At 42.1% G+C, this 24430-nt stretch overlaps 1 protein-coding gene across 1 annotated transcript in view; it reads right to left on the bottom strand.

Moving 5' to 3' along the window:
• Positions 1-13285: 13285 nt before the first annotated feature.
• The window catches only part of Thbs4 (thrombospondin 4), a 47834-nt gene continuing 36689 nt past the window's right edge, over positions 13286-24430 (bottom strand). Inside the window, exons 15-23 of the mRNA XM_010604178.2 lie at positions 23733-23851; positions 22835-22887; positions 19804-19997; positions 18659-18837; positions 17973-18021; positions 17685-17881; positions 16909-17081; positions 14714-14853; positions 13286-14190 (exon numbers count right to left, since the gene is read on the bottom strand). Coding sequence (XP_010602480.1) covers positions 14129-14190; positions 14714-14853; positions 16909-17081; positions 17685-17881; positions 17973-18021; positions 18659-18837; positions 19804-19997; positions 22835-22887; positions 23733-23851 — 1166 coding nt within the window. The 3' untranslated portion in view covers positions 13286-14128. The remainder of the gene's footprint in view (positions 14191-14713; positions 14854-16908; positions 17082-17684; positions 17882-17972; positions 18022-18658; positions 18838-19803; positions 19998-22834; positions 22888-23732; positions 23852-24430) is intronic.

The following is a 24430-nucleotide window of genomic DNA, read 5'->3' as shown; positions in this document are numbered from 1 at the left end:
TAGAGATGATTTATACAGGGAAGGGTCCTTTTCTGCATACTACTCTTTCAATTCATTGCCTTACTACCCTGCCATAGTTAGTTTCTATGAGCACTATAACATGCATGAAATAGCGAGAGTTTTACCAAGCACTTTGCCAAGTTTATAGCCAGCCTGTCTTTGGGCAGTGGCCTGTGACTGGATAATCTGAGAGACTGTATTATCCCTGCTAGATGATTTATACAGGGAAGGGTCCTTTTCTGCATACTACTCTTTCAATTCATTGCCTTACTACCCTGCCATAGTTAGTTTCTATGAGCACTATAACATGCATGAAATAGCGAGAGTTTTACCAAGCACTTCTTGCCAAGTTTTCTACCTCTACTTTTCCAATCTAGTTGCATTAGCCAGTACTTTCAGTAAGATATTTGATAATGATGACAGTGAATGCCCTTATCTAATTTACATCTTTAACAAGGTGTGTATGGATTTTGGGCCCAAGTGTGATGTTATTTGGCGAAACTGAGGTGATGTTCTGGCTTCTATCTCGATCTCCCTGCCAAGCCTCAGATCATCATAGGTGGGTCTTTTCAGAGGTGGCTGGACCCAGAGTGTGTGAAGCTGGAATTCTGTTTGTGAAGCTGAGATTAAGGGCGTGTGATCACTAGGCTAGTGCACTGATTGGTTTGGCATAGGCCTGGGTGTGGAGAATGGAAAGACCTGCCCTGGGTGTGAGTGCTTCCTGCCCTATGGGCATGTAGTCTGGAGAAGATGGGAGGAACAGAAACAGGGCTGCTCTCAAAGATGGTTGCTTGCCTTTTCACTGCCTCACTGTTTGCTGCTTTGCTGCCCCCTCCCTGCCTTAAACTGTTTCTCCTCTGTCATGCCAACCTGCCTTGACCAACCAGCCAATTATGCATTGAAACCTTACAAAGTGTGAACTACAATAAACCCTCCCTCCTTTAACTTTGGGTATTTGGTATTTTGTCTCAGCAATAAGAAAAATAACTAAAGACAAGAAAGTTGTAGCTAAATAGGGGGAGGAATTGAGAAACATGAATTCAAAAAACCAGGAATCAAATAAGAGAACTGGGGACCCCACAGACATTAGAAGAAAATTAAGGAGATCTGCTTCCAGCAATGAAGGAATACTTCCTATTGCACAAATTCTTCCATGGATTGTGTCTAGATGTCCCCCAAAGCCTTGTGCAGTCATAGGTGGGGCTTTTTAATAAATGGCTGGATCTAAAATGTGTCACACTGGGATGGACTCATAGTGCAATGCTAGGATCAAGGGCACTAGGATTAAGGGAGTGAGTGCTACCTGCCCTAAGTAGCCTGGATGAGGTATAAGAAATAGAAAGACCTATAGTTGTCCCTTGCCTGACTCCATTAGTGTAAAGTCGAGTGATTCCAGGAGGTCACCTTCCCCTTACTTCAAGCCTCCCAACCTTGGGAGTTCCCTCAGTTAGTGTGTAACAGACCACCAAATAAGTTCTTAAAGTGCCTGAGAGGCCTGTTGGCCAACTGAGTTGTGCCTCCCACAGAGGAGCACCCCCTCCCTTTGTCTGTGGCTGCATCATTCAAGGATGCACCACTTAAACACTGAGAATTTTCTCTATGTCCAGACATCCCCATTGTCCCCAAACACTCAGACCTATCTTCTTCCTCCAATTTGTGGCTGATCTCTTGCCACCAGGACTTTCTGGACTGTTTTCTCACCACTTGTCCATCAGTGGCAGGTCCCCTCTTCTTTCTAAAATCTCTGCTGACTCTCCTGGGCTGGGAATTCCAGTTCAACTCTTTTGTCTCTTATTCTCCCTCTGAGTGACCTTTCTGTGCCCCTTCTTTTGCCTCATCTTCCAGCCCTACATGGTTTCATCAGGGCCCTGTTGTTTTCCTCCCAAGTTGTTGTCTCCTACATCCTACATGGTTTCATCAGGGCCCTGTTGTTTTCCTCCCAAGTTGTTGTCATCATTTCTCTAATTAGCGTTTTGCCCCCTTCCTGGCCCTCTCGGCCCATCTGGAATTTGGCCCTTACTAGCCCATTTCCCTTCTCCCTCCACAAACTCACAGCTGAGGCTCTCCTGGCTCACTTCCACAGCCACCAAACTGCATGGGCCCAAGTGAAGCCAAGCAACCTCAGCACTGAGTCACTCATTTTAAGCATAATGCAGGGATGTGGGAAAGATGGGGAATGGGAACAGTCACCCCTCCTCCCTGCACCTTGGTCTCACAGGAGTGACTGGCTCTGGCCCGTACAAGCCGGGCTCATGGGACTTGGTTGCCCATGCACTCCACACTGCACTAGAGGAAAAGAGGAATCCCAGGCACCAGGGGGAAAAAGGACCTGCAGCCGCAATTTCTCTGGCCTTCTCCATCCTTTCTACCCTTCTACCTGTCCCCTTTCCAGGGGACCTTGGAAGGAACATTTGCCACAGATTACAAAAAAAATAAACAAATAAAACCAAACTTGATGGCTGCTGGCTTCCTGGTGAGGGGCTTTTCTGCTGCCAACTCAGGAGGCTCAAACATCTGAGGCCTGGGCTACTGCTTCTTCTTGCCTGTGCCTGGGAGTGATGGTGCCATCTGCCAGGGCCTCAAAGAACAGGAAGTGGGCTCAGCAGATCTCATCGGCCCCGTCCCCAGTGACTGTCAGTTGGGGAAAGTCCAATTGCTATGATGGTGAGAAACACTTTAAAATTTTAACAGCTAAAACAAATTATAAAAGGTTTATAATAAATAAGATGAAAGATAAATATTATAAAGGTTATAAAATAAAAGAGATATTCTTTTGATATAAATAGATTTTGTATGTTTGTCTTCTTAGAAGGATAAAGGGAGATATATAAGACTAGAAGACCCACATGAGTAGAGAAGACATACAAAAGTAATTATCAAGGAAATACATAGGTTTGCTTGCTGGTTCCAACTTTATTGTAAAAGATCCGCATTTACAGGCATAAAATGCTTTTATTCTTTTTTATTCTAATTGCAAGAGATCTCTATTAATTGACCTACATAAGTTTTGACTAGTCTTAATTAAAAGGAATGTTATAATTCAAATTGGCCAAATATATTTGAGTGCACTCTAGTTCTATAAATTGTCTTATATTTTTTGTCTGTCTTATAGACAAATATTATTAAAGACATACTTAGCTTTTCTCTAGGTTGCTAACTGATCAAAATGACATCAAAAGTGAATTTTGATTGAAATGCATATTGCTGTCTACTTTCAATAACTCAATATATGTATTCTCTTTGGTTATAGATAATTTTTAATTGTTACAATCTTGTTTTTACAGGTTAAAAAAACAAACAATTATATCTTGTCTTTGTTCACTAATGGGAGCCCCAATAATTTTCATAGCCTTATGGGAAGACATACACCTAGTAAACATCACTTAACTATGTTATTACAAAATGTTTGTATTTATTATCATCAAAGAGTTAAATTCTAAATATGTTATTGTAATATTCTTATATTGGTCACTTTCTAAAACAAAATTTTCAGTGGAAAAAAACAAGGTGTTTTTAAAGGATGCTTTTGGTACCAAGCTACATTACAGGACATAAGGATTCATATAATTGTAATAATTACTATTTCTACTTTTCTGTGTACAGAATGTGTTCATGTCTTCTGACTGTGCAGGTTTTCCCATATTTTGTTTATGATAATAACCTCCTTATGATCCAGGTGTTTGCCTTTCTCTTGTGTTCGAGACTTATAGTAAGATGTATATATTAAGCCATTATGAGATAATCAATCAAATAATAATATTTAAAATTTCTGTTATGTATCACCATACTTGGGATGCTCAGGCACTGAGCAGTCCAAATGATGTCACATATAAAATTAAGGGCTAGACATTACAAACTTCTAAGGTACATTTATAGGCTATGTCCCCTTTAGATGACATCCTATTAAAGGATGACAAGTAAGGTTTTTTCTATGTGATATTTAATGTCTTGTAATCAAATAGAGGTGTTTGACTAAAAGCTACTCCATGCTAAGATAGACGTTAAATGTGTTACAAGGATAATGTCATCATGATTGTCATAATAAAATATTATGTGTGATTCTTGATCTTAAGCTTTTCTATATTATGTGTAACCGTTGTCTGTTAACTTTCTACAGGGATTCAACTACTAAGACATCCATGGTTGACAAAAAAAAAAACAACAAAAAACAGTCCTCTAACTATACTTCATATTTCAAACGTGTTTAATGTCCAATAAAATTACAATAATGACCTTCTCTTTGGGTGTTTAGTAACTAAAGTTTAAAGACCAAAACTAAAAGGTTACTGGGCTAAAAAAACAGATAATATTTTGGCCCTGGCCCCTTAAGATCAACAAAGATCTTGGCAGCAGCAGAGAGACCCAACTCCGGGAAACCCAAAGGGAAGATACCTAAAAATCAGGAGGACACCCACTATTGGACATAAATCAATGGGTCTACTGCAAGGAGAAAGGACACTGGAAAAATGAATATGGGAGCCCCCATAGACACTATGTCAAGGTACTATCCCTCCCCACATCTGGAGAAAAGGAAGATTCAGACTTGAGGGCTCCTTCTTTCTTGGCCCCCTGAAAGCCCATGGTAAATGCTAAAATAGGAGACCAACTGATTCACTTCCTGGTGGACCCTGGCACTGAGAGGTCAATAATGTGAAAACCCCCTAGCAAGCTTTCTTCACAAACTGCTCCCATCCATGGGGCCACGGAAGCAGTCCAGAATTGCCCCGCTCACAAGCAAATGAACAGTAAGCTTGGGACCAAATCAAGTTACTCACTCTTTTCTGGTGATAGCAAATTGTCCATTACCCTTGCTGGGGTGAGACCTCCTTTATAAACTAAGGGCCACCACTTGTTTCGCTCTAAGTAAGGCTCAGATGTCACTCTATTCTTAACCACTACTCTACCAGAGAAATATCTCCTCTTGGGAAAATAAATCCCAGAAGAAACAAGCCCTTTGGGCTTGTTGGACAGACTCCAGGCTGAGTTCCCAAAGGTGAGGATGGAAACTAATCTACTGGGTTTGACTGCCTAGCATGCTCCATTGGTAGTTGAACTCTTGTCGACAGCCATGCCTGTGAGAGTTTGACAATATCCCATCTCTCAGAAAGCCAGGCAGGGGATAGCCCCTCACATTAAGAGATTTCTAGACTTTGGAATATTGACTCCTGGTCAGCCTCCATAGATCACCCCATTCCTACCCATACAGAACCAGAGACATAAGATTACAGGCCAGTCCAGGAAGTGAAGGAAGTTAACCAAATTAACCGGTGAGTGATAACTCTGTAGCTCACTGTCCCTAACCCATATATGCACTTGAATTTACTGTCTCTTGAGCACGAAGTGAATGCTGTGCTATATTTAAAAGATGTCTTTTTTAGTCTGCCTCTTGCTCCACCTAGCCAGCCCATCTTCAGCTTCTAATGGACTGACCCACCTTCCAATGATTCTTGTAAACTCACCTGGACCCGACTGCCTCAAGGATTCAAAAACTCACCCACTCTGTTCACTGAGACCCCCCCCAGAAGGACTTTGTAAGCTTTTTATCCCACCATTCAACCTCACTTTACTTCAATATGTGAATGATTTGTTGCTAGCTGCTTCCAGTCTTTCAGAATGTCTACAGGGAACACAGGAACTTCTCCAATTACTAGACGAGTTAGGCTAGTGCCTCTCAGCCAAAAGGGCACAAATCTGTGCCTCCAGATGTCATACCTGGGGTATGAGAATGCAGAGAGAAAAAGAATTCTGTCTCAAGCCAGGGTAATGGGCCATCCTCCAGATACGCAGACCAACTTCCAAAAAATAGGTACAAGAATTCCTGAAAGTAACTGGATACTGTTGCCTGTGGATACCCAGGTTTGCTGAGCTAGGGTAGTCCCTCCATTCTGCCATGGGAGGAGACTAACCCCTAGAATGGGGATCAGAAAAGGAAAAGGAATTCCAGGATCTGAAACAAGCACTGGTATTAGCCCCAGCTCTAGCTTTGCCTGATATCATCAAGCCTCCATTTTATTCCATTCATCCCCAAGACATGATGCTCCAGAAACAAAAGGAAACCAGCTTGCCAACTGGGCTACCAGGGAGGCAGCCCTAAGACCAAGTAAGCCCTTTAATCATCCTGCCTGCTGTAAGTCCACCTCCCCCAGGCACTAGGGTGACAATTCCTTCACAGCTACATTCAGTCATGCACCTAGGGGCCTCCAAGATGGCTGATTCTAGCTCTAAGACACCATTTCCCAAGATTACAAGAACTGGCTCACTAGGCCTCTCTTAGGTGCCCAGCCTGTGTGTGGGTAAGTCCTCACCAGGGCCCTTCTACACCCCTCGGAATTTGATTCAGGGGAATGACTCTGGGAGAACACTGGGAAATGCACTTCACAGAGATCAAATTGCAGGTTGACAGCAATTGATACTTCTGGTATTCATAGATACCTTCTCAGGTTGGGCAAAGGTCTATGCTGCTCAGTGGGAAACTGCCACTGTTGTGGAAAAAGTTGCTCCAGGAATTGATCGCCAGGTTTGGGTTACCAGTGTCCATTGGAAATGACAATGGCCAGGCCTTTATGTCCTCCATAACTTGGTCAGCAGGGCACTAGCTAAATTGGAAATTCCACTTTGCCTACTGACCTCAAAGCTCAGAGCAAAGTGGAATGAATAAATTGGACCCTAAAATCTACTTTGACCAAGTTGATTTTAGAAACTGGTGAAAGGTGGGCCAATCTACTGCCCTGGCCATCCTTCGAATGAGGTGTACCTCTTACAAGATAGGGTTTGAATGGGAAAAGTGACACTCAACAACTAGGCCACACACACACACCGAGAGGTCCAACAGGAGACTTTATTCAGGGAGCAGGAGCAGAGAGGGAGAAGGGGCAGAAGAAAGAGCAAAGAAAGGAAGCTCCTTTTATTAGTTTTGGGCTAAGCTATTGATTATTAATGAGGGGTGAGCTACTTCTAACCTATCACAGGCCAGGTTGTTTTATGGGTCCAGCCCTGCAGACGCAGGTTTCAACTTCTGTGTACCACTGTGGCCTTGCTGGGAGGGAAACCAGAGATAAGGGCATGAGGTCATTTTAGGAGACAAGAGGTACCAAGAGAATGTAGCCTGTGATGGTGGCATCACAGCATACTTTAATATGATCAGTTCCCTAACAGGGTTTACACCCTATGAGATTATGTTTAAAAGACTCCCTTCTCTGTTCCCCCCCAAAAGGTGAGGTGCTAGAGGAATTTCTAACCAGTCTCTGTTAAAGTACCTTCAGTCTCTTCAACAGGTCAGCTCTGTCCACACCAGCCTACGCACTACTCTACCCTCACCCACCTCTGTGCCCTGCCTCCCATTCCAGCCAGGAGACACCATTCTCATCAAGGCCTCCCAGAGAGACTCACCCCGCCATGAGAGGGATCATACATTGTCATCCTCATCCTGCTTTTTCTCAGACACCTAACTGGGCCTGGTGTTCTTAATTAGATAATTAACTTTATAAAACAGCAGATAGCCCCTGTCAAACTATTGTACATGGAAACCTACTACAGAATTCTCCCCACTCAGGGGCTCAAGATGAGTCAAAGCATTGAAATCGCACTTGAGGAGTTGGGGATGTGATAGGAGTCAGGAGCCAACCTGACTCCATTTGTGTGCCTGACTCCATTAGAATAAGGTCAAGTGATTCTGTCCAGCCATCTTCTCCTTCTCCACACCGCGGAGTCTCCTCAGTTAATACATAACAGACCACCAAGTATTGTGTGAGTCTGAAAATATATATTATATATTTGGCCTTCTGGTAGAGCAGTCTACAACTGTATCATCTTTATTACTTTGTAAACAAAAGACTCCAGAACCTGTGCGATACTTCGTTTTAATTAAACTGTGTGAAACTGCCCCTGACCCCCACTGACTTAGCAAAGTTTTGCTCCTGTGAAATTCTGTTTGTGCTCCCCCCTCCAGCCCTCCTCAAATAGAAAAGCTCTTAAAAGGACTCTGCAAACTTTTTTTCCTTTGTCCAGAGTTTTTGGAAGCATGAGCTGTTATGGAAGGAACTAGTATGACATGCAGAGATGCAAGGAGTGGGTAAAACAAAAAAAATTTTTACTTTGTTAGCAAAGGTTCGGTCTGCACCAAGAGCTGTGCCAAATGACTGACCCTGGACTGGGTGACAATCTGCCTTTTATAAGAGTTCTACAATCATGACCTCATTTTAGGTGATAACACATTCTAATTCCCACAGTTCCCATCACAAATCATGGTCACAGGACAGTACAATGTTAACCCAAATGTAGCATTTTCTTTCAGGATGTTTATCTTTAGCTATTTAAACTCACAAGGATGAGGGTCAGAGTTAGGAAAGCAGGACTGATGACATTTCTTTTTTTCTTATCACCTCTATAACCATTTCATTTACAGAAAGTTTTATAGCTCAGGGACTGTTATCTCAGTTTGAACATTTGGTCTCATCCTGAGATGCAGCTTAGCACCTCAGATGTCTGTTAATTTTAAACTGGGCTACAGTGCCTTTAAGCTTCAATGGTGAAACCTTGGGTGTTTTTGCTAAACAAGCAAATCAAAACAAATTACAGAATCAAAAGACAGTGGTTATCCTATATTTTCTTTAATATTTTGTAGGTTTCAGACTATTTATAGAAGTTCTATCAGAGCTACTAAGGAATGATGGCTATGATAATGAAAGACTCTGTTTAATTCAGAGTGTGGCTCATCTTTGTAGTTCCAACTTTCCTGGCCCTTTAACATTATGGCTTGTGTCTAGGTGGCCCCCGAAGCCTCATGTAGTCATATTTTGGAGGTGTCTGAATCTACAATGTGTGATTGATTCATGGTGGAGGTAGGCCTGAGGGCACTAGGATTAAGGGTGTGAGTGCTACCTGCTTTAAGGAATCTGAATACGACAAAAGGGGCAGAAAGCTATGCGGTCAGTGTTTCTTTTGCTGTCTTCTCTGCCATGAACTGCTGACCCTCTGCCACTCTGCCTTGGAGCCAGCTGATTATGGACTGAAACCTCTGTAAACTGTAAGCCCAATAAACCCCTTCCCCTCTAACTTTGGCTGCTGGGTATTTTGTCTCAATATTGTATAGTTGTATGTATTTGTGGGGAAAGTGTGATACATATATACACATTATGGAATAAATGAGTCAAGCAAATGAAAATAACCATCATATCACATATGTATCCTCTTATGTAGTGTTAATATTTAAGGTCATCTCTCTTAACAATAATGAAATTTACATTATACTACTACTATATTCACCATGCTGTGCAACATATATTAAGAAAATGTTTTTAAATATTTTTGGATATTCTGTAGTTGGTGTAAAAAATGCAGCTGATTCTTGGTGTGTTGATTTTGTACCCTTTTACTTTATTAGACTTATCTCATTTCTAGAGCTTTTTTGCATAATTTTAGCATCATCTACATAAAGGATTGTATCATCTGCAAAACTGAGATAATTTTACTTCTTCTTTCCAATTTGTATGCTTTTGTCATTGACTAGCATGCAATCTTAGCTGCATGTAAGATGGAAATCAAACATGGGCTGATTCTTGTAACTGCCGACAAACATCACTGTTGTCTACACTCCTCTTTAGGGCCCACAAGGGGTGGTCTCTTATGGTAATTCCAGAATCCTGCCAATGAAGTAAGCTCTCTTGTTCAATTTATATCAAAGTCACAAACTACCAATATGTAGCTCTTTTAGTGTTGTCTTTTGATATTGTTTTTGTTTTGCAGGACTACAGATGGATTCCAAGAGTGCTCTACCACTGAGCTACATCTTACCCAGCTTTCTTTCTTTCCTCCTTTCTTTCTTCTCTCTCTCTCTCTCTCTCTCTCTCTCTCTCAACTTGCTCTGCCAGGACTCTAATTCACAATCCTCATGCTATAATCTTCTTTAGTTCTGGAATTATACATGTGCATCACCACGTGCTGCTGGCTACTGGCTCTTTTTGTGCTCAAAGTTCTGGGCTTTGGATGCAAGAGGGTATTAGCTCTTTTAGTATTACCAGACCTCATTGCTGTTCAAAGGAACAGCTAACTACAGACCTTGGGAACTCTTCTGGTCACCAGAAATGGAAAATTCCAGCTAGTCTTCATTGTTGTCTATTGCTTCCTTGCTCCAGCCCATCTTTAGTGCTACTAAAATGGCCCACCTGCCACTCTTGGCACAAGTAGCCCTTGGGTTTAGAAGCTGAGCATGTCCTATGCAAAATAAAACTCATTTTGATGTGTTGTAAAATTTTGTTTGAATTGGAAATTTTTGTCCATCAGAGACATTAGCATGTAGTCATCTTTCCTTGAAGTAGCTGGCTTTGATATCAGGCTACCTGGTCTTGTAAGATAATATTGGATTATTTCAACTACTTCTATTATTTTTGGAATAGTTTAAGAATGTTAGTATTAAGACTTCTTGGGGGTATTTGATAGAATTCAAAGGACTGTGAATCCTTCTGGTCCTGTTCTTTTCTCTCTTGGGAGAATTTTTTTAAATTTATATCAATGAATTCATTTGCTATTGGCCTTCATATTTTTTTCTTGACTCACTCTTATCTTAGTAGGTTGTATATTTCTAGCAGTTAAGCTATTTTTCTCTACATTATCCACTTTTTTGCATATATTTGTGTATGATAGGCCTTTTGATTTTTTTTTTTGCTTTTCATGTTTATTTTAATGTTATTTTTCTCTACATTATCCACTTTTTTGCATATATTTGTGTATGATAGGCCTTTTGATTTTTTTTTTTGCTTTTCATGTTTCTATTGTAATGTGCCTGCTTTGATTTCTGATTGTTTAATGTTTATTCATCAGTTTACACTTTGTTGGTTTCATTTTTAAACTACCTCATTTTAATTTTTGTTCTATAATTTTCTATTCTTTAGTACATTTATTTTTACTTTGGTCTTTTATTTTTCTCCTTTTGCTAACCTCAAGTTTAGTCTGTTCATTTCTTTCATTCTCCCTAAGTTTCAAAGTTGGTTGTTTGAGATTTCTTCTTTTTTAATGTGGGCATTTGCAGTACTTCTTTTGCTGCATCCCATGAGTTCTGGTAACTTCTGGTTTGGTGGTGCTCATATTAAGATAGTTGTAAAATACCTTTTTAATTCCTCTTTGTCCAGGGATTTGTTCAGGAATATGATATTTACTTTTTATTTATTTGTGAATTTTCCCATTTTCTTGCTGTTATTGATATCTAGTTTCATTCTATTTGGGTTGGGAATGCTAATTTCACTTTTCTTAAATTTATTGATATATTTTGGTATAATTCTAACCTTCTTGAGTTTGTTATGACTTGTTCGGTACCAAAATACATGAGTGTTATGGATTGTGCTTAGATGGACCTGGAAAGCCTCATGTGAATGAGGTGGGGCTTCTTTTTCAGATGTAGCTGAGTCTAGAGCATGTAATTGATTCATGTTGTAACGCTAGGATCAAAGGCATAGGATTAAGAGTGTGAGTGTTACTGGTTCTACATGCTCTGAAAAAGATAAAAGGGGCAGGAAGACATTTGTTAATCCCATTGTTGCTTTCACTACCTTCCACCTGCCACTGAATTGTTGCCCTTCTGCTATGTGCCAACCTGCCTTGGAGCCAAGCAGATTACAGACTAAAACCTCTATACACTGTGAGGTCAATAAACCCTTTCCCCTTTAATTTTGGGTGTTGGGTATTTTGTCTCAGCGATAAGAGAAAAGTAACTAAGATAGAATTTGGCATCAGGAGAGGGGTTGTGGCTGTAACATTGCTTGGCCATGTGACTCAACAGCCTTTGGAACTGGCTTGTGGGAAAGGGAAGAGTAGGAATGATTTGGAGATGCCCACTGAAAAAGTAGAGTTGGAACACCTTAGGCTGTGCTATATGGGAGATTCTGGTCAGAGCTCAGAAGAACAGAAATCCAGCAAAGACCAAACTCAGGAGGTTTCTGCTGGGAAGAAGAACTGCACTGGCTGCTGGACACAAGACAATGTGAAGTTAATTAGCACCAAGCTTGTCTGCATTTTACTACTGTCTAGAGACTTTGTCTGAGTCTGAGATTAATGGCAGTGGATTAATTGATCTGGCAGGAGAAATTTTGATTGCCTTGCACATATAGCAAATGTTTTGCTCTAACATGAGAATATTTTGCATACAGAATTTGATATACTTTAGTGATAAGAATGACAATTATTCAAGAAAAGCATTTGCAACCTTCCTAGAGACTGCTTTGAAAAATGTCAAAAGCTTCACATAAAGTAATCTAAAATAGATGCAAAAGTATAGTTAGTCTGCACTGTAGAATAGGTATAAGACTAAATGGGCCAGAGTGCTCAAGATATTATCTTTCTGTGAAATGTAAAGGTGAGGAAAAGGAAAATTCACCTCCAATTCACTTCTTCCTATGGTTTTGGAATGGGAAACATTTGTGGATGTGGACCTTTTGACCACAGATTAAGAAGAGGCTGTGGCAGAAATATGACCCAAGGATCCGTGGAAGACTACTCCTGTAGCAGGTTCCCCTGGGTGACTAGGTAGTCAACAGTGGTAATAGTCAGTGGACAGGCTTCAGTTCTCTCTATCCATTAAAGATCTTGATATAAATCAACATCCTGAATTCTATACAAGGCAACACATACATGTAAGTTTACATGTAAGGATAAAGGTGTCCTCCAGGTCTCATATTGTTTATTCATACACTTATATATTCTGACTACTAAAATCATGGTAGCACTGTGTTAAGAATGCTTATCCCTTATAATTTAAGTTATTTATGGGAAGTCTTGAAAATAACTATCTAGCAATATTCTTTGAACTAAATTTTATTTCCCTAGACCTTTGGCTTACAAATAGAAAAAAAGAAAGGCAAATGTACAAATTAGTCAAGTTTCTACCTTGTACAAATAACTCCTGTTACTACCATAGAATACATGCTGTGAGCAGCTTTTTGAACTATAGGAGAAAGTACACTATCCATCTACACTATCCCATCACTGTCACTGAAGAAGCATTCATTTTCATTTTCATTTATTTATCCAACAAATGTTTACTGAATGGCTTATTCATACTATGAGATACTGATTGTAATAATGACAAAATCCTTTATTTTCAAAAATCTTACCATAAAACCTTGGTTTATGAGTATAATTCATTCCAGAAACATCTTGGTAATCCAAAGTACTTGTATATTTTCTGATAAGAAATAAGGGAAATTTAGATGATTCATTCCACAACCCCCAAATACTTATAGAAAAATTATTACAATAGTGTAATATAATCTAAAAAACAAAGAAAATACAAAATATAAAGAAAAAATGGACAGATTAACCTGCACTTACTTTGAATAGCTTTGTGGCTGGTGTGAGGGATACAAGAGAGAGGAGGGTTATTGTGTGACTTACATTATCACTAACAAAATCACTGCTATCTCTTGGCTCAGTGGAATCTTTCCTTTTGTGCAACTTTAACAAGGAATCTACGCAATGACACTTGCTTTTGCCTCCTTTTAAGGATTTCACAGAAATGTGACCTTTCATTGTCAAACATTCATAGCTCGGACCGCTATAGTCTTATTTGGGTGGTGTTTTTCTACAAAAATTTTCAGTTTCCCATATTTTTATACATCTCCCTAATCTCATTTGAAGTGGAGGGTTTCTCTAATTTTTTATCCTCCTGCTCTGCAGACAAGATCTCCTCCATAACCTCTTGCTGGAAAGAGTCTTCACAGGGAAGGAAAGGTGCCCCTGGGTTCATGTTTCTGGGAGTCTCTACCAGAGGTCTGCTGAGGTGAGGCATTTCATGTGAAGTTAATTAGGGTGACCTCAGATGAGGTGTTGTGCCTGGGCCTTCTGATATATGCACAAGTTTAACTTTGTATACTATCCAGCTTGAGCCAACAAGATCATCTTGCAGATTTAATGTGAATCCCACAGAGAATAACATCTGCCATCAAGCCCCAGCCATGCACAAGCAACTTCTGGGCAGCAACACAGTTATTAGAAATGATTCTTTCTTTACACATTCATATAAAAGGTTCTGATATGTTCGGGCTGGTAAAAGAAAGTCACACTGTATATAAAGAAATTATAGGAAATTTAAAAATACATAGTTTTCTTTGGAAAAGCAGTAACAGATTTCTTCCTCCGTTTAGTTATCCAAGCGATAAAAATGCTGGGTTTGAAACTCTTGGAAGTCCTCAGGAATGGTGTCTGCAACAAGATCATAGGAGTTGGTTAGTTGGGCTCCTCCCACCCTGGAATCCTGATTTGTGCTTTCTGCAGCTGCACCAACCACCTGTAAGGGGAGCTCTCGGCCCGTCCAAGAAGCCTTGCGAGTTCCTGCAGCCATTTTCTAGCTCTTGGCACACTTTTGGTTTAAAGCCTAGCAGTGCTCATTCAGACCTAAAGAAAATTAGCAGAGTGGCTCTTCAGACTGTGATTATGTTTGAGCCACATGAAAATAAAGGCTGCTTGTGAATTAAACCTGACTGAATTTCTCTCACTGAATCCCAAACCCTTAACTATGCACTTAAATTGTATGGGTCTCAGTGTTCATATCTATAAAATACAAAAAATTAGGTCTACTTTTCGCTTCTATTACACAGGGACTATCAGTTTTTAATAAATGTGTGGCATGAGCTTTGGATTTTTTTGGAAAAGTGTGCTATAAAACGAAGACGGCATTACTTGATTAATTGTAATAATACTGTACAGTAATGAGAATGTGTATTACCATTGCAGCGGTACTTGAGGTTGGACCAGATGATGTTTTCTTGAGAGAAGCAGAAAACGCCAAGTCGGCCTCCCCGCATGGTGGTGTCTATGGTGACTCCCGAGTCAGCCACCAACTCAGAGCCTTCATAAAATCGCACCCTGCGGGAAACACAGGCAAAGCAGATCTCCATGGTACCCATGCCAGGGTGAAATGCCCAAGTGAGACTCAGAGTCTTTTTTATTTATACACCTGCCTCTTCACTCTGACACTCTGTTTTCCACCTCTTTGGATTGTGCTCTAACTGGTCCTTCTTTCCTACCAGGTTGGAAGCTCCTTGAGGACAGGACCTGTGTCTACATCTTCCCAACTCAGCCCAACATGATGTTGGGCACAAAGCAAACTTGATAGGTACTCACTGAGGAGTAGAAAATAAACTGTCTGACATCACGGACAAGAGTTTTGCGGTCTGCGTTACAACAGTCCCTAACCTGGATATCTGCTCTGCCTATGGTCTGGATTATAGCATTTAGTGACTCTCAGAGCCATCATTCTCAGCAGGAGACAACACTCCCTCAGAGTCAGACCTCTGTCTGGGTCAAATCTCTGTGGGGGTACTTTGGGTTGTCAGTGAGTTGGCAGTGAGTGACAGAAACTAGGCACAATGGGATGTTTACAACATCCTGGAGAGCACAGTCAAAGTTTTCCTTCACCCTGGACCCCTTTGAAGTGTTCTTGTAGGCATATAGAAATGTGAACAGACTGTTTATAATTACTGGGACCAAGAACATCACTCTCTTTTACTTATGAACATCAAGTATATTTTGCATTGATTTTAATGTAAACTGAATTTTCCAGGATAAACTGAGAAAATACTGAGTATTTTGCTTTGTCTAAAATTTAAGAGTTGTCATGATTTTACGACTTCATACCAGTGTTGTCAGTACTACTGTAATATTTAATTTATATATACATCAATCTGAAATTTGAATGTCACCTCCACAATGATTCAGGAATGGATGCAATCCTACCTCATTTTGACTTTTAGTGTGGTTGTGCCCAAGCACTTACATGATTTTGTTATATAGTTCAGATTGATTTTTCAAAGATTATATGTGTAAGTAGGTTACATTTTCTTTTTTCTTTTTTCTTGTGGTACTAAGGATTGAACCTAGAGTCTTTGCACTGAGCTACATTAGCTTTTTTGGAGCCAGGGCCTCACTAAATCACTAAGTTGCCTAGGCTGGGCTCAATTTTTCAATCCTTCTGCCTCAGCCTCTCAGAGGCTGGAAAGGAATACAGGTGCACACCACCACGCCCAGCTAGGTGGTTTTGTACAATTTCATTTGGGACCAAAAGGGATCATTTCAAAATATTTCTCATAAAAAGAGGAGTGTGGGTTTAAAGGGTTAAGAATGTGATCAGGCATAGTCAGTATTACTGTGAGACCAACTGAGTACATTTGACATACTGTCACAAAGAAGAATAAAATATGAATCTGACATTAATTTTCCCACCAGACTGATTTCCTGCCCTGGTCAGGAATATGCAATTCATATTCCTTTGTAGATGTACTACACAATCTGATCTGTGAGTTAGAGGAATGAAAAACTAAGTACATTATCTAAATTTCAAAGATAGAGCCCTAAGCCATCATAATTCTTGCAACTAATTAAAAAACACAGACCTTAAAAGCAACGAAACAAATCATGCTGACCTCCCTGATGAACAGCTTGTGTCAGGAGCTCGGCTGGGCACTGGCAAAAATAACATGGAAAGGACACAGGTGCTGCCCACCCGGAGTTTACAATCCATCAGGGAAGACAACTCAAGGGCTCAGGGCATTCTGTGTAAATCACACAAGGTCTGAGGGGGTCTCAGGAGAGTGTGCTGGTGCTTCAGCCAGACCTTTTATTTCATGACCATTAGCAGCCAGGCTCTGCTCCTGTCCCATGAACAAGGCACAAAGGCACTGCTGTGAACGTACAATCATTCTCCCACAGCTGAGGCCTCCCCGCAACACTCCTTCCATCCCCAACTTCTCCTCCTGTCTAGGTGTCAGTGTAGGTCTGGGTGCTTTACCACTCTTTTCTGGGAGCATTGGCAAGTCCTGAAGAACTATCCAGGTCAGGGATACTCAGGGAAACCACTTCAGATGCAAAACTGAATGGCACTTTGTTTCTGGTGCTAGGGATGAAGAAAGAATCTCTGCCTACCTGATATAGCCCACCTGGGGCCTGTGCTGCAGGAACCAGCGGTAGGACACCTTGTCCTTCCAGCCCACATTCCGGGAGTCCTTCCACAGCAGTCTGACTTGGTCACTAGTATCCCCTGTGTGCCACAGAGAGTTCCGGAGATGTTCCCCAGGACCTGTATTGGACTTCACAGCCTGGATAAAGACATAATCAAGGTATTAGAATGGGACATACAAGCTTCTTTCTTGCTTCCTGTGTCAGAAATGATGAATAGTGGTGAATTCATGGTTACAATCAGACTGCCTTGGACTCAGACAAAAGCATAAACACTTAAATGTCAGTTCTAATAAGGTGACCACAGCCCCTTAGTACTAAGCAGTAAATAATACTCCACTCAGGACTCATTCCCCTTTTCCTTCTATATATCCAGTCCTCCCCACACTTGCTGGATCCCACCAAATGTCTGGATACTGAAGCCTGCCTTCTGTCCCAGCAGGACTGACAGAGAAAACAGTTGGCCTCAGTGACAAAGTGATTAGCCAGCTTCCAACACGGCATGCCTAAAGATGCATCTCAACCTTCCCTGTCTCTTTGACCCCACTCAGGCTGCTGTCCTGACAGTCAAGAATGAAGGCAAGGCCTTATTGTCGGTTCATTCTTCTCTGAGCTGAACAAGAGCATCGGTTCCACCAATTTCTTAGATCAACTACATGCCATTTAGAAGAATTTAGAATGTAAAGGGAGGGTGGAAGGCCTACAAGACAGGAAGATGAGGGGCTTCAATTGAGTTCCCTTACCTTGAGCTGAATGCCGGGCTCTGCCACAGCTCTGAAAGGTGTGGCTTGCCAATAAGTCTGCTCTGTCTGCTTCCACATGACCACGTAGAAACTGGAGCTATCTTGATAACCAAAGATAAAGCCTGCATAGTCATCATCTGTCTGGGTGTTTACATGGAAGGTCCCTTCGAAGTCAACTCCATTAAAAGCCGTGTACCCTATAGAGACCAGATATGATTAGAAAAACAGAAAAGACACTTTACAGCTGAAAGGATTCTATATGAATGGTAACTGGGGCCCTGAACCTACCCACAGCCAGGCCAGGATCGCTGTTCATGGTCTGCACAATTTCCATGCCCTGGTGAGAAAGGTGAGGGAGTTTAGAGAAATCCTCAAGGAAGCTGAATGAATGTGGGGAGCCCCAGAACCTCAGGCACTATGAGTAATCTCCAGTCATGCCTGATTTCCATGTAAAAAAATTATCTAGGTAGTTGCTATATTTCATCATGAACTCAGAGAAAGCGTGAACTGGTAAAGAAGGTTTAACGAAGACTCAATGTTGAATAGAAATAATTGTGCTAAGACTTTCACTTAAGCTGATTCAATCCACCCTTAACTGCAAACATACAACATATGTTTCCGATGAATATGACTTTCTCTTTTACTCTGGAAAGCCTTAGTTACACTGTGAGGACACACAGGTGAAGTTTGCTGGAGAGGTCAGGACTGTGGCTCCAAGGCCAGACTGCCTAGGTTCCAACTTCAACCATCTCAGTGATGTACCCCAGTGCTACTATGACAAATCAGGGAGGTGTTGCAAGACTCAACTTCATCATCTGTAAAATGGGCATGATGAAACTATAGTACTCTAATTCAGGCTGCTATGAGGAATTCATGCCTGGCATAGCCAGTTTCCTCTAAAATTTGCCTGCTGCTGTCAGAAGGGCCTCTGTTGAGAGGTAGATTTGAGTTGTTTCCAACAATGTGACACTGACCTGGTTCAGGACCACCCAGTTAGGGTCAATTTGGGCATCGCCTTCAGGATCTAGGACCACTGTCTGGTAGGCCCTGAAGTCAGTCAGGGTGATCTCTGCGTTCTCCGGGCAGACGTCAATCCGGTCAATGACCTGATCCTGGTCAAAGTCAGTCTCACAGATGTCTCCTACCCCATCCCCTGAGTTGGGGAAGAAAAGGAGTAGGACTCAATAACTCCCATTCCCATCAGTCCTCAACAGAGCCAGGAGGCTAAACAGGGCAGAGAAGCAAAGCCCAAGCTCCCACCCTGAGGGTGATGATTTGCAGCAGTGGCAGGAAAGGAGACTGAGATGGCACCAGGCCCTCATCCTGGAGCCTTCATGGTGGGTGACCAGGCACCCAGAAGCTCAGGCTTTGTCATAAGATTAGTTTGAACAGCTGCCTTCCAACCCAGCACCAGAAGTTCCTATCATGTACAGTTGCATTCACTGCCTGGAGGATTTTAAGCCTGATCTTACAGAAGCAAAAATCTACAGCATTTTCTGGACTAGTCTGTACACAAACCAGACGAATTGCCATTGTCTTCAGAATTTCTCTGAGACTAACTTCTGGTGGCCCCTAGGCTGCATCTGGTCCATGTATATGTTTTGCTCAGCTGACATAGCATTTGAAGCACCTAAATTTGTATCACCTTAATGAGTCCTCTACAAGTGACCACAGTCCCTCTTACTAGCTCTGTCATCTCAGTGTGTACATTTCCTTACCTGCATGGCTCCTACAGGCATCTCAGTTTGAGGCCCTTGCCTTCACCACTTCTGCTGTGTCCTTGTTTCTATCCTCTCCTCTCTTGGAAATACCAATTGAAGGAGCAAGCAAGGCAGTGGACTGTCTCTCTAAGTCCCTTGGGGACTTAACTGCATATAGCATGTGGCTGCTGCCTTGCTCTGTATGATCTCAGTTTGAGGTTGTTCAAGAAGATACACAATCAATCAGCTCTGACCAAGCTGGAAACTGCTGTCTCTGCTACCTGTGCGCTCTCCACAAAGCTGTAGCTACATGGAGAAGCCACTTTGAAGCAGCAGCCACTGAGAAGAGGCAAACCGGGTTTGCTGAGTCACCAGTGCTGGGGAGAGACATGTACCCAGCCTGGAAGGAGCTTGCTTACTGTTACTGTCTTCCTGGGCTGGGTTGGGGACCAGCCGGCAGTTGTCTGGTCCAGGCGGCACCAGGTCCGGGATGCCGTCATTGTCATCATCATCATCACACTCATCACCAACTCCATCCTTATCTGTGTCCAGTTGGGCACTGTTGATGACAGTGGGGCAGTTGTCTGTGCTGTCCTGATGGCCGTCTCCATCACTGCAGAGAAAGGATCATGGTTCAGCAGGGAATAGGGGTATCCATTCTCAAGAAAGAAAACCTGTTGTTGTTTGGAGGTTTTTTGGGCGGCGGGGTGCAGGGGTTGTTTGTTTTTAACCAGGCTTGTTTTTATCAACCCACAAGAAGTTGTTCCTTTGACAAGGCTCCCTATAGGCCTCAGAGGCAATCATTGTACTTCCCAACCTCTTGAAACAATCTATCCATTTCTTCCTCAAGAAGATAAGAGTCTATTTCTGTGACCTGTGACCAGAGGCTCCTGTCCATCCCAGGGGAACATAGATGATAGCTGACTCAGAGGACATGTGAAGGGTGCAGAGTGAGAGGCAGTGCAGCCAGTTTAGTGTGAATCCTGGCTCAGCCACCCATGAGTGGTGACCCCAGGCATGTTCATGACCTCTATTCTCAGTGTCCTCATCTGTCAGGGATAATAGCAAAACCGCCTCAGAGTGTTGCAATGAAGATTAACAATTAGAATTCTTCACAATTATGTGAAAAGGCACTTCCTAAGTTCCTGACTCCTAGGAAGAAGTCTACAAGGCTTTCTGTTCATCTCTGTTGTCTACAGTCCCTGGCCAGCAGACCCACCTAGGATTCAGAGCTGAATGCCATAGGGTGGGTATCAGAGAAGAGGGCTACCTCTACCTGAGACATGAACACGTAAGCTGGTCCCAAGGTATGTCTAAAGAACTTTTTCGAAGGCTTATTCTCTGTCCATTTCACTTTTCTTCTTTCAACCTGAAGATGAGTCTGTGTTGTTCCCCACAGGTTCCCTGAGCTTGTTGAGGCCTCCCGTGATTACTCAGAATGAGAGATTTTTTTTCCCCCAGTACTGGGAGTCAAACACAGGGTTGCTCTATCACTGAGCCACATCCCCCACCATTTATTTAAAAATAGAGTTTCACTAAGTTACCCAGGTTGACCTCAATCTTGTGGTCCTCATGCCTCAGCCTCAGCCTCTCTGGTGGCTGGGATTACAGGCACGCAACACACTTTATGGCTGAATTTTCCTTTTACCCCTCTCTTGATTTCTTCTCTTTTGTGGTGTAGGTACTGCACCTAAACCCTCCAGGAGGGGACAGAGGAGGAAAGCCAGGGACCAGCCCTTACTTAGGGCCACATTTTCTAGATAGCTATGAGGGGCAGAGGGTCCCAGTGAAAGTGAGGACAACCTGGACAAGCTTATGAAGATTATGGCTTAAATAGCAGAATTCCCACAGCACGGTTGCTTTTTCAAGCACAGGATGAAGCTGTTTCTGTTAGTGGTCATGCTGTAGAGTTCTAAACATCTGTATGCAAAAACAAGCAGTTCCCGTCCTCTTCCCAAGGTTCAAGTTTGTAGGAATTAAAAATGAAAGAATTAGTCAATTTTTAGGCAAATATATAGAGGTTGGTGGGATAGAATGTTTTAGAAACTACTCTAAGTGGTATCAGATACAAGACGGCCCACAACTGGGCACATTCTTCTAGTAAATCATTCAAGAGTAGCTGTGGAAGTACCAGTTCCAGCCTCCACTCTGAAATGGAGATGGACAGTCATAGCAGACTCTGTTACTGATTCGCCCCTCCTATGCTGTTATACCAGTAATAACACAGCCACATTCACCACGTGACACTGAGGCCTGTGCTGCACCAGGAGCTTTACCCTCATTATCTTGAACTTTCATCATAACCTGTGAGATGCATTTCATTATCTCCACTTGGGAGATGAAGAAATCATAACTGGGGAATATATTTAAGTTCACTCAGCAGGTCTGCACTTGGAAGCAAGGCTGTGGAACACAACGAAGGAAATGGGACTCAGAGAGCTGTCTTAAGTGAAATTTGGATGGAGAACCGAGTCTGTCGGTAGCCTCCCTCTTCTAGATCCAGGTACTAGAAGAGAAGCCATGTCTCTTCTTGGTTTGCTTTTGGGATCCTGCTCTCCCATCTCTGTTCTGACTGCCTCTTCAAGAGCTGTTCAAGGAGTCTGAAGGTTAGACCTGTGGACTGTAGGTGGCTCCAGGGATGAGTGGCATATAGTTATGTTTTTGTTTTTGTGATTCAGTTCCTCAAGCATCTGACCAAGCCTGGTTTATTTTGTAAGTTCTGGAGACTGTACCCAGGGCCTTGCATCATTCTACCACTGAGCCATAGTCTTAGCCAGAACTGATCTTAATACAGAATTTCATTGTGTTGGGCTAGGAAAGTTGGTGAAATGCACCCACATAGAATAATTCCACTAAATGAAACATGAATGAAACATTTTCAATGACAATGATCCCTCAGCAAACTGACAGCCTTCTATTTGGGGATGATGGCAAAGTTTTTCTAACTTGAAAGACTATAACCACAAAAGCTAGTATCTGTCTAGTGTTTTACAGTGGTACTGTGTACAACAGAAACCAGAATAAGTAATTTCAGTGGATTAACTCAGTCTTATTCACAATAGCCCGCTGATCTTGATCTCCCAGCATCACAGATAAGTCACAGATAAGAAAATTGAGGTATAGGGATACTGAGTAACTAAGCTATAGTTTGCCAGATTTAAGAGAAGGAGCTGGCATTTGTATCTGGCTGTCTCATTTTCAGAGCCCTTCTGTAAAATATGAGGCACAATCTCCCACAATAGAGCTTATTTGCTGGGGTGTCTAATAGCCTATTCCAACCCCATCACTGGGTAACCAGAATTGTTAGAAGGGTAGGGTAGCTCTAACTAGAGACAATTATTTTCCCACCAGAAGCCCAACCCACCCAGAGAACCCCAAATCATGGTATCAGCAGAAAACACTGAAAATTAACACTCTCTATTTGCCTCTCTGCAGCTGGGTATGCCATACCTGTCTTGATTAGTATCACAGGAGTCCCCAACCAGATCATTATCCACATCAGACTGTGAAGAGAACAGAATGTATTATTTAGCTCACAGCTTGCATGTACAGAATGTTCCAGACAAGATAGACCTGGATTTTAGGAATTATTTCTCTCAAACTGGGGTGGCACAAAACTGCAAGACAACATTATATTGGTGTAGGCACAATGTTGAATTTTCAAAAGAGTCATATAAAATATCAAGCTATATGGATGGACTGCCTACACACCATACTAGCTCATTCCAAAAGGGTGCCAGGGCAGCATGATGGGAGGTGGAGACATGGGGCTCTGGTATGGGTTGGAAGAGAGCCAGCCCTAGGCAAGGGACAAAGCAAATTGACTTTGCTCTGCTTCTGCATTTCAGAATTGAGTTAAAACAATGACTCCCCTCTCTCATGGATTCAGAAAAAAATGGTACATCCTGCTCCATTGCCAGATAGGGAGGGGTATGGAGAGAAACTCTACACATCATTGAGTGAGTTTAATCTGAAATATCCATACATAGGCTGTGTAGCAGTTTGGGGATTAAAAGCACATGTGATTGGGCCTCAAATGTAAGTTTCATTTTCCTTTCACCAGAAAAAAACAAAATTCTTGTTTTGAGCCTCATTAAGCTTATGTTACTAAAGTAATCTGCACTCTGCAGCTGTGAGATTAGTCCTTAGTGCCTCAGGCGTCCCCACTCAGACTCTTATGCATTTGTCCCATCAGCCTAATGTGTGTCATTTCTCCACCTGTGCTCTGTTACATAGTGGCAGCAGCAAAGAATTGGCCAACAGGCTCCGCCATGTTTTTCAAAGGCACTGGTCTTTAAAGGGTCTCTGCATAAGGTATTTCAGCCTATAGACTGGATTTTCCACTAACCTGGTTAGGGTTGCTAACGTCAGGACAACTGTCACAAGCATCCCCCACACCATCACCATCCTTGTCCTGCTGGTCACGATTAGAGACTTTTGGGCAATTGTCCAAAATGTTTTTTATTCCTGCAAGAAAAGAATGCTACCATGGGTCAGGGGAACATCACAGGTGGAAATGGGACAGGCTGACTTCGAGGTGCTGTACAGGTTGAGCCTGCAGTCAGTTACTCCTGCTGGGTCATTGTACATAGTCACGCCCCTTCTCAGTAGTCTCTGGAGGTAACTTCTAAGAAAGGGTTCTGGGAGATTTAAAAATGAACAACTCTCTGAAACATTTTCCGCTGAAGTCTTATTTGTATAGGATGTCAAGGGCTGTGACAGCAACCAGAGAAGGGGCTAAATGGAAGACCCTGGAAAGTGAGGACCAGGATGCTGTTTGAGCTATGATGGATCCAAGGGCTCTGGCACTAGTATTCTGCAGCCAGGCACACTGAGTCCTTCTTTTCTCAATTTTGCATTCAATAATATCATACTGATAGTTTGAAATAAATGGTGATAGTAGTAACATCATGAAAATTGACAAACGCTATGAATCAGGGATATCTGGGGGTCTTATTGGCTAGTTTACCAGGACACCACTGGATAGTGGGCTCATCAGCAGCCTCATAGAAGGTAAGATCATGCTTTAGGAATATATAGATATTC

This window comes from Fukomys damarensis, unplaced genomic scaffold, assembly GCF_012274545.1.
Source record: "Fukomys damarensis isolate Sample0158 unplaced genomic scaffold, DMR_v1.0_HiC HiC_scaffold_1, whole genome shotgun sequence".
In the NCBI taxonomy this organism is placed as follows: Eukaryota; Metazoa; Chordata; class Mammalia; order Rodentia; family Bathyergidae; genus Fukomys; species Fukomys damarensis.
The sequence above is the reverse complement of the archived record's forward strand: the minus strand, read 5'-3'. Positions and strand labels throughout refer to the sequence as shown.